General features: G+C 38.8%; 1 protein-coding gene across 1 annotated transcript in view; it reads left to right on the top strand.

Annotated features, from left to right (window-relative positions):
• Positions 1-14: 14 nt before the first annotated feature.
• Positions 15-10,672, top strand: part of LOC119723854 (DNA polymerase alpha catalytic subunit-like) — a 47,267-nt gene continuing 36,609 nt past the window's right edge. The window contains exons 1-10 of the mRNA XM_038194730.1: positions 15-123; positions 1,642-1,766; positions 3,300-3,396; positions 3,778-3,858; positions 4,595-4,641; positions 5,476-5,622; positions 5,960-6,018; positions 6,521-6,801; positions 9,805-9,937; positions 10,250-10,437. Coding sequence (XP_038050658.1) covers positions 78-123; positions 1,642-1,766; positions 3,300-3,396; positions 3,778-3,858; positions 4,595-4,641; positions 5,476-5,622; positions 5,960-6,018; positions 6,521-6,801; positions 9,805-9,937; positions 10,250-10,437 — 1,204 coding nt within the window. The 5' untranslated portion in view covers positions 15-77. The remainder of the gene's footprint in view (positions 124-1,641; positions 1,767-3,299; positions 3,397-3,777; positions 3,859-4,594; positions 4,642-5,475; positions 5,623-5,959; positions 6,019-6,520; positions 6,802-9,804; positions 9,938-10,249; positions 10,438-10,672) is intronic.

The raw sequence follows: 10,672 nt of genomic DNA, 5'->3' as shown, positions 1-10,672 counted from the left end.
ATCCGATCACCTCGACCTAGTAGATTGTATTGACCTCATCATTTCGCGCCACTTTCATAATTCGAGGTGCTGTAGAAATGGCTCCAATTTCAGACGATCCAGACAATGTTTCTCAAGATGATGGTGAGGTTTTGCAACATGAATAGATACTTTGTAGCCAAAAATACTTAAGAATGTAAAAATATGGGTTTGTTGATTGCATTGCTTGTAAATGTTCTTGCCTCGTACTCGTAGTCGTAAAGTCTGAATTGCACTGCATGCGCTTGCACCCCTCTCTAGTGATGCAGTGCTAGCTCTACTGAGTGGAGCGTTGAATTACGGGTTTGTATGGAGGGGTACCCGTAATTCAACGCTCCACTCAGTAGAGCTAATGCAGTGCATTGCTTCTACTCCTAGCATAGATTAAGAACCCCGCAAAAAAACGACAAAATCCAGCGATGTTTGTTCTGCGCATATTACGTGAGTATGGCATGAGATGTAGTACGGAGTTTGGGGGCAAACTGTGCTGCGGTTCTGTGGGGAATGTCTGCATTTTGATGGACGTTTTTGTACTTAATTAGTGTTTTGTGCTGACAACAATTTTGCGGGGTTCTTAATCTATATGAGGATGTTTGTTTTCCATGCCTAGCCTTTTAAAAAAATATTTTCCCCCTGATTTTAACAGTACTAGTAGCAGTAGCCCCATAAATGTGGCCTATTTACTGGACTGCCTCTGTAAACATAGGCCACACATCCACATGTACAAAAATCGTGTCGACGGAGCCAAATTTTGATTTTCACATTTAGGCTTAGTTTGTAGGTTTTTTTTGCTTTAGAAGCATACTCATCCTCTTTACAGGCTAATCAGAAAGTGCTGCCTTTTTCAGATGTATATTTTTCGAGAAATTTCCAGATTCATTTTTACACGTTTGCGTATCAAAATTTCAACATGAAATTTCACAAAAATTAGACATCTGAAAAAGGCAGCACTTTCTGATTAGCCTGTAAAGAGGGTGATTATGCTTCTAAAGCAAAAAAACCCTACAAACTAAGCCTAAATGTGAAAATCAAAATTTGGCTCCGTCGACAAGATTTTTGTACATGTGGATGTGTGGCCTATGTTTACGGAGGCAGTCCAGTAAATAGGCCACATTTATGGGGCTATAGTAGCAGGTGTAAGGCATGAAGAGCAACTGTTCAATTTTGTCACAAACAAGAGGTCAAAAGTGTAATGACTGCATTTTTTTACTTAATTATAAAAAAATTGGATAATTAAAGTGAAAAAGACAAGAATATTCTTTAATGATGAATTCCAATTTTACCTGTTTTTGTTAAAATTAAAGAAAACAATTCAGGCATTTGCTTTGCCACTTGTTTAACATGTCAAGGTCATTCTTGAGAGCGTCTGAATCAGGTGACTCCAACTGCAAAAGACAACTCAAAGTGGCATGTTTATCAACATATTGCAAGTGATGATTAGAAAAGTTACAACAATTGATATTGCTTCAGAGCTTGCAAAGACACTTGGAATATTTGAGTTACCCTTAAATATTCAATCGCAACTTGTAACTTGAGTTTTATTCCATATTCACTATTAATATACATTTACTATCGGAGGCCATGTTTCAGCTTTTTTTGGTTTCATCTGGTTTGTTTTTACAGCCTCAAGCAGTTTGGCACAGAGACGAAGCAAACGGGCCGTCAGCAACAAGAAGAACAGTCGACTTGCTGCACTGGAACGACTGAAGGAAACAAAGAGAGGATCAGGATCCAAATTCAAGTATGAGGTATGATTCAGTTTAATGTCTGGTAGGCAAGTATTTACATATTGTAAAGTATTGGATGGAAATGTAATTTCACATGGTTATACATACTGGCTTTTTCAAAAACTGCTCCTAATTTTTCATATTTGGTTATTCCGCATTTTCTTTGCAATTGATTACACTCCTGTGAAGGGTACAAGCCTGCTAGACTGATTCTCTGACCTTACAATTCCCCAAAGTCTATAAATTGCTCCGTTTTTTCTGAGGGTGGGGGCTGGGAACCAGACTACAATAGCATGATTGGTTTACATGATCTACAAGCCGAAAATTGCAGCAAAAACAAATGTTGTACATTCCCTTTAATTAAAGAGTATAGGTAGGCTCCCAATTTGAAGAAGAAAACGGATGGTGGCAATTACATAGCTGGCAGAAATTTTAGGTTTGTAACTTGCCATATGAGACTAGAAACTGGAGATTTAAGAAGGCCCCCAGACAACAAATAAATGTTCTTCTCAAGTATGAGATTTCGGATATTAAAGTCAAGGCACATTGAAAAAGAAATACACCCACGCAAGTATCAGGCGAAAGAAATACTTTTATTCGCAGGACAGGAAAAATTACCTTGTTGATGATAATTCTTGATTTTCTTAGTATTTACATCTGAAGGAGATTTTGCATTAAAAATTCCCAATTTGGTCTCAAGGGGATGCCAAGATCTGGACCTGATTTTAATGCTAGATGCAAAACTATTGCAAACAATTGTATGTTCAAAGCAAAATACACCACTTGTATAAACCCTTTGCAACCAATACTGTACATGCATGCTTTAGGGCCTACATTCTGGAGGTAACCAGCAAGCAAAACAAGTTTTCGCGTCCCATGAAATTGGCCTAGATGCATAAGTCATGACCAGAAAAATATTCAATTTGTTGTTGCCATGGAATGCAACATTTTACGGTGTTGGCCAGGGGCATTGTCTACGTTTTAGAATTCCAATTAACTGATAAATGTTTAAATGATATTTTTAAGTCTGCTTTGTTTAATTAATAAGAAAAGTGTAGTCATCTTTCAGTGGTCGTAAGCAGGTCATTCTGCAGTTATCAGGGTTGTAGTCAGGTCCTCACTCGCCAATCATAAGTCATGCAGTGTCAAGTCAATTAGACAAATCATTCCAATGTGAAAAAGGCTTTGCGTTGTCATTGACTCCAAGCACAAGTCCCCCCTCAACAGAAAGAAAGGGCGAGTTGGGGAGACCACTAGGAGGGACATGCGAACACATTGCCAACAACGCCTGATGCTCATGCAAAGACGCTTTGGCTTTGTGCACTTTCAAAATAAAATAAGTTGTATTTACATTGCGCTAAACGGGCGCGAACCAGTGCGAAAAAGGTATAAAAGCGCCCTCTTGGGTTTGCTCACAGAGCCCATTGCTCATTTATTGCAGCAATCCAGTGTGTGTCATTCACAGTTACTCAATTCATGCCATGTCTTCATTGCCAATATGGGTTTTCTTATTTCTGTGTTGTCTAAATTGGTTCTCAATTTCCATCTTTTCAGCTGGAGGACATGCAGAATGTCTATGATGAGGTCGATGAGGACGAATATTCCAAAGTTGTCCGAGATCGTCAAGACGACGATTGGATTGTGGATGATGGTAACAATTGTCATTGATCCAACATTGAAAAGACTACAGATAATCTTAAATGCATTGGTAAAATTACTCACGAAGCAGAGGCCTAAAATATGTTGAAGGGAAAGTTTTGAGTAATATTTATTTACTTATGCAATAGCCTTCCCTGAACCATGCATTCACCGTGAAAATTTGCAAACAAAATTAAATTTTGATGTAAGATTTGACAGATTTTTGACCTTAAGTTTGACCAAGACAAAAATGTATACTTGGACTTTTGGAAGCCTACATGTATGTCAACTTACAGAAGATTGTAGAAGGGCTTCCCATGAGTTGTATTGCTTTGAATATTTGCCATCTATGTAGTAATATATCCATTTTTATGGGTTTTGTCTTGTGTAATAGATGGTGCAGGCTACGTGGAAGATGGAAGGGAAATATTTGATGATGACCTGTATGGAGATGATGAGAAAGCAGCTGGAAAAGGTATGCCTAATGATCCTAGTAGAATGGCATCAAATTGTTGGGGGGGGGGGGCAAATTGCTGATTTCAAACTTTCTATTGCCACATTTGGTCAAAATTTGTGAGCAAGGTATATTTTGAAAATAAAAATGTCTTTCTGGGGGAGTTTATTTGGTGTGTGTTATTGGTTAATTAAACAAACAAATAAACAGGTTAATTAAAGGTATCCTGAAGTGAATAAAGTAAGTTAAAGAAAAAAAAACTTACCTACCTGGATAATTTTTAGACCATTACAGACAATTTGTTTTCTTGGCCTTGAAATGTACCCATTGTTACAGTGAATCAAATTGCACTGATCAGAAAAGTTTCGTTTTATTTCAATTTTTTTTATTGGGTTCATATAATTCACCATTTCTTCTTTTAACAATCCTTACAGCTTCATTTTTGTGACCTTGAGAAGGGGTTTGGGGGCAGTCAAATGAGATGAGGAGACCAGGACATTTTGATTGGATGAAAATAATTGTGCAATAAATTGAATCCCTCCGTCATGTAGATGTAAACGATGGGTATTTGTTGATTTTAATTGTCTTGGAATTTGTGTGTTCAACTTTAAATGAACATTTGTAAGTCTCTTTAATATTTAACAATGTGAAAAAGAGCTGACATGTTGATTGTATTAACATTGACATTTAAAACATTTAGAAACAATATGAAAATGTATTGGTGTGTCACGTTTTTCTCTCTCTCTTTTCTAAACAGGGAAGAAAGGAAAAGAATCCACCGCTCCGAAAGATTCAAAGAAACTGGTAAGACTTTAAATACGTTCAAAAATATTCAAAATTTAGATGTTTATTTTAACTTGTAACATAATCTTTTAATGGTTTTAGAGTGCAGTGGGTCATATTATACACATTTGATGTTTGGTCATTACATGCACTGAATTATGTACCTCTTTATAAAACTTTGAATCAAATAACAGAGGACAGCAAATTATTATATTTCACTACATTTAATAAGTGGATTCATCCAATATCTTCGTAGATGGTACACTGTAAATCTAAGTTGGTGGTTTTTAAGTTTCATGCGTCCAGCACATCAAATGAACCACAATGGGAGACTGGCCTAGGAACATTTTATCAATATTGTAATGAATGGAGTGCTATTTGAAAGTGTGTACTGACGCTTCACGAACTGAGCTGTCGACGTCTGACTTTATGTCGGTTTCCCTTATTCAAGGGCCACTTTCCAGAAATCATTAACTCATATCAATGCCCAATAACCAGTTATCAGTTATCAACTTTTATAATGAACTATTTAAAGACAACAGCTGTATCCTCTCTTGAGTACCAATTGGTTGCAACTTCCCGGGTTTGTGTCTTGGGCTCTTGGCCACATGACACCTGCAGGGCTATGACATCTGCCTAGCGGCTGTGGAATTAAAGACATTGACAAATTGAGAGAACACGAACAGTCAGCTCAGTTGGTAGACAACCAGTATGATGGTGTGGAAGTTGCAGGTTCAAATCCTGACCCAAGCTTAATACTTTCACCTATGACAAACCCTAGCCAATTGTAGAACAAACACATTCTTGATCATTTTTCAGTCATGTATGCTATTCCAAACTATTTTCTGTCTTAAGAATGTGAAGAAGCCTTCAGTGTCCAAGTCACATGACATTAAGTCTATGTTCAAGATGGGTGCCTCCAAGCAGCGTAAGCCTGAGAAGGAGGTTAGCCTTGCTGATGATGAACTACTTGGAGACATTCTCACTGATCTTCATAATGATGTGAGTACATTGACCCCCAGAGCCATGCTGTACCTAATAGGAGCAATGGACATAATGATGTCACGTTTTGTTTACATGTGTGCTTTCCTATGAGAGAGCACCCCACCTAGGTGGGGCACGTTCTCATAGGAAAGCGCACATGTAAACAAAGCGCAAGGTCATGAGGTCTTTTTGTGAATTGTGTGACTTTCGACACTTTTTCCTGGCAGGTAGTATACACAAATCTGGAAACATGGTCACAGCACAGTCACATGTGGCGGTGGTTATGGTTAAAACATTTGTTCAAACATGTGGTTACTGTAAAGTGAGTATTGACCCAACTTAATTTGCATTTCAGAAGCAAGATGTGTTCAAGCCCTTACCAATCAAGAGAAAAGTGAGAACGTCAGGTTCAGGGTAAGTAGACGTGCTGTTATTTGATTGTAAATACAATATTGATCACATGCAATAAAAGCATAGTCTCTGTCTTCATTTATCCAGGACAAACAGACTCATTATTAACAAAAAGTGGAATTAGTGTTAAGATTTAACACTACCAAAAAGTCTGAAATTATTCCATCTTTCTTAATGCCATTGTCAAAATTAAATAATAAAACAAAACAATAAGAACATCAACAAATTATTATTGTGAGTGAATGTTGGAGATTGCATATCAGCAGCAGATATTGTCCTCAACCAACACAATGACCAAAAACATTTTTGAGAACTCACAAAAAATAGCTTTCATTTATTTTAACTTGTCAAAAAGTGTTAATATTAACATAATTAATAATTAACAAAATTCATTACAAAATCTGAACATTTTCACAATGTTTTTTGATGTACTTATTTAACCCATATTTTACTGCAGAAATGTTTTATTTTTAACTGTCAAGTAATTTGTTGTCCCATTTGGCAGGCCATCACCATCCACCAATCGTAACCCCTTTTCCAAAACACCCACCCGACCACACCCAAGTACATCACAACCTAGAAGCGTGGACTATGACATGTCCTCACCAGCCATCATACCTAAACAGCGCCCCCAAGGCCGTCAGACCATCGTCAAACGTGAAATGGATCCGGAGACTGAGGAACCAGCCAAGAGGCACAAAAGGTCAGAGGTCGTCATCAAGGAGGAGCCCAAAGATGAGATTGAGGAGTTTTCAGAAATGAGTGAAGATCAAGGCCATGGATTTGGTAAGTAGGTTAAACCTCTTGTGTGAGTGAAGTTGGTATTTTGAGTCTTCAACTCTTTTTAGTACAGAAACTCCTTTTACCCTAACCCTGCCAGACGCAACACAGTGCATCAGGTGGAAGAGTCTGGTGTACTTTTGATGCACTCAGCTACCAACTCCAGTGCATAAATGGCCAATTCTGAGACATAGACAGCTAGTCCCATTGAACTACATGTATGCCACAGTTGTATCCTGCTGCATTCGGTGACCACAGACCTGAGGCAGTTTGGCCTTGACACTTTTGAGCTGATGGATCTTGCTACACTGGGCAGGCATTTGGCAGGGTTTCTAGCCAAGGGTTAGGGTTAAGGGCATTATATGGATTCCATGCCAAAAAAAAACCGCCTTACTCGGTTGCAAAGACAACACAGGCTATCACACAAGGACAACACGGGTGTGTGCACATTCTGAATAGAATGATTTGTCAGAATGGAATGTATTAAGCATTCTTCTTACATCAAAATGCATTTTGTCCCTCCCATGGAGCTCTTGATGAGTGGTCATGAAGCACCATTGAGTACAGAGTCCATGGCACAATAAACGTACAATGTAAGAGTACCATGTACACTTTACACTTTATGAGTATATTTCTAAAGCGTGATGTAAGCCATTTTGTTTCTTTTTAGAATCCCACTCTCCCCTGGCTGCGCAAAGTCAATTTTGATGGCTGTCAAATAGTTAAAGGGAATGTACATCATTGGCTTTTGCTGTTGTTTTTAAAAATGAACTATTTGAGGGGTTGGTATATAATATATCAAATATTGTTACACTGACATGTTTGAAGTTTTGTGTTCGAAAATGCTGGAAAAACCAAGAAAAACAAAAACATTCAAGTAGTCTGGTTCCCTGACTCCACTAAAGATGAAATGGATCAATTTATAGATGCCGGAAAATTGTTAGGTCAGGGAACCAGTCTAGCTGGCCTGCACCCGTTCATGAACATGTAACCAATAGCAAACAAAATTTTGACTGAACAAAATGGTAAATTTGGAGCAGTAGTTGAAAAATAGTAAGGTTTTTCCAACGGTGGTCGGCCGACCACCGTTGGAAATTTATACAAAAATACCATTTTCTTGAAAATGACTTCACACCAAGTGCCATAATTTTACAGGATGCTTTAGACTGTCATTAACTTTTTTTCAAATGGATAAATCACGTTTTGGAAATAATCTCTTTAGGCGTTTTTTTTTAATTACTTGGATTACGGAATCGCCGCCGGAAAAAATCGGAATTTTGAAAAAAATTAAAAAAATCGCCGCCGGAAATTGTCGATTCTGACTACCCCCCCAAAAAAAAAAAAAAAAAAAAATGTGCCTATCGTACAAAAAACTCTATATTGCGCGCTGTCCAGGCCTGTAAACCATAGTATTAGTACTGGTTTGATCGAACGACATCAGTGTTCTCCAACTTTGTAGAACAAACCTGGCGCCCCGCCATGCTTTCTGCGGCGCCCGCCATGTTTAAGAAGTCCCCGCCAAGCTTTAAAATCCTGCCGCCAGGTTTAATTTTTTTGACTCTACAGTGTACATTTACAACTAAAATAATTGATTTCAGTTGTTTTTCCACACATTAACAATGTGTTTCGATGTCATCCCAGCCCGATCGGGGTTGTCTTAAAATCTCGCTGAATCAATCACACGCACGGTACGGCCGGCCGTGCGAACACCAGCGATTCCCCATGCACTGTACGTACTATATACTATTAGGTATGCGCGATGTACAAGTACACACTGACAACTGAATCCCCAGTTCCGGAGTGTGCCGATACTTCAAGTAGCGACAACCCCGCCGCAAAAATATATATCTGTATTAGTACACACACACACCAGCAGGAGTACGTACGGCAGATCTTACGTGCAGCCAACCGACTTTCTTTTTCTCAGTGCTTCCACGCGCGGTACACTATATATTACGCATTGATGTTTTTGTACGAGGAAAACGAGCTCGAGGCCAAAACACGCGTGCACCTGGTGTCCGGACGATCATGCCGATTGTCAAAAGTTATAAATGGCGATCGTGTATGGGCCCGGTTCTCAAAGAGAACAAAATACACTTTTAATTTATTTGACTTACCAAACTAGTTGTCGACATTTAAGAACATACAGGTAGGTCATAAATAGAGGGAAATTTGGGGGGAAAATGACGATGACAACGTCAAAACGCAACATGAAAATAAAGATGACGATCGCACGGCACCGGCACCACCCATAAAATCGCGTTAAAAAAAACGTAATTTGTATCCCATTTTGTTTTTCACAATTACAAAAAGGTGTCATTTGATCTGAGAGAAGTCTGCTTTAGGTTGAAAAGGAGATTTTTGAATGCTAAAAAAATCGGGGGAACTGGCCTGGTCACTCCATGGTCACTATTTCTTTGAAACCGTGGTTTTGAAAATGCAGTGACTGTTCATTCTCGTGCCCGTTTTTGTTTCTTCATGTCTCTATGGGCGCCGCCATGTTGGATGATAGGGCGCCCCCATTTTTTTTTTTTTTTTTTTTTTTTTTTCATTTCCCGCTCGCCGCCGGAAATGGGGACCCAAAAATTCCGTAATCCAAGTAATTAAAAAAAAACGGCCTTACTTGAGGGACTTGTGCGTACATGTATTCAAGGGCTGTGAACTGTGTGTTTGTTGCACTAGTTGGTGGTGTATAGTGTATAGACTAATCCAGGCAGGCTGTCAAATCTATCACAGAGTCCCCCTTCAGTCGCGACAGCGTTGTTCAGATAGTCCATCACGGGGCAGTTGCTTTGTACAGTACAATAGCGTGCACAATGCTTTCTCCATTGAAGGGGGCCTCGTGAGGGTACAGTTATATGTGTCCGGCTGTCTATAGCAGCATGTTTCTTTAATATTCAACAGCAAGCAGAGGGATGTGAACCCAAGTGTTCCTTTGAAATTTCCACTAGCATACAAAGCAGTGAGAATATATTACGTAGATGTGGCCACTATTTTATCATATTGTAGAAAACATGGATTTTGACAACAATGAAATTGACAACTTCGACTCGGAGGATATTTCCCAAGCAACAGTGAAGGAGGAGTTAAACACAAGTCAAGAGCCAGAGGTTAATGACAAAGGAAGAGCACAGAAACCAAAGTAAGTTCCTCCAAAACATTAACCATGAAATATTCACAAGATGGAATTCGTGTCAGGGTGATGTAAATTCAATTGGGATTTTGCCCTTCATCGACGTAGGGCAAAACCCAAAGCATAAACTAAAATGTTGCATCTTACTGTCAAAGACAAATTCTGTATCAAATAAAGCCAACTTTTAATACGAATCCTATATCAGCTGAGCTTTGATTCATACGCAAAAACAAAACTCAAATCAGCTCGATCATGTTGACATGATCACAAATGAGAACCAAAATGGATACTAATTCCAAGCAATTTTCATCACTTTGCAAGTGTGCATCCTGACGTCTGCTCCAGCTCAGGCTGGGAAACAATCAGAGAAGAAGCCGAGGACAAGGATGAGGTTGCCGCGGATATCCAAGTTGATTGCTCTTCGTTGCCCATGACAACCAATGACTCCGGTGACCAAGTGCTGCGATTCTTTTGGATGGATGCCTACGAGGATCCGTACCATCAACCAGGTAGGTTTAGTGGATAATGTAAAGTTCCTTATTGAATTTTCCCTTCATCCAATATTTGACTTAAGTTTGATCAATTTTTCAGGTGAAAAAAATTAACTTGCACCTTATTGATATATTATTTCTAAGGTTATTTGCTAGATTAAATTCACACAGTCAACTGTGGGCCAAGTTCGCGCAAGGACTATAGTTGACCAATGGTTAACTAACGTTTGCCCGAACTCTGTCTAGTCAACGG

The sequence above is a fragment of the Patiria miniata genome, unplaced genomic scaffold (genome assembly GCF_015706575.1).
Source record: "Patiria miniata isolate m_02_andy unplaced genomic scaffold, ASM1570657v1 HiC_scaffold_17, whole genome shotgun sequence".
NCBI classification, from domain to species: Eukaryota; Metazoa; Echinodermata; class Asteroidea; order Valvatida; family Asterinidae; genus Patiria; species Patiria miniata.
This window is presented reverse-complemented; position numbering and strand designations above follow the sequence as displayed.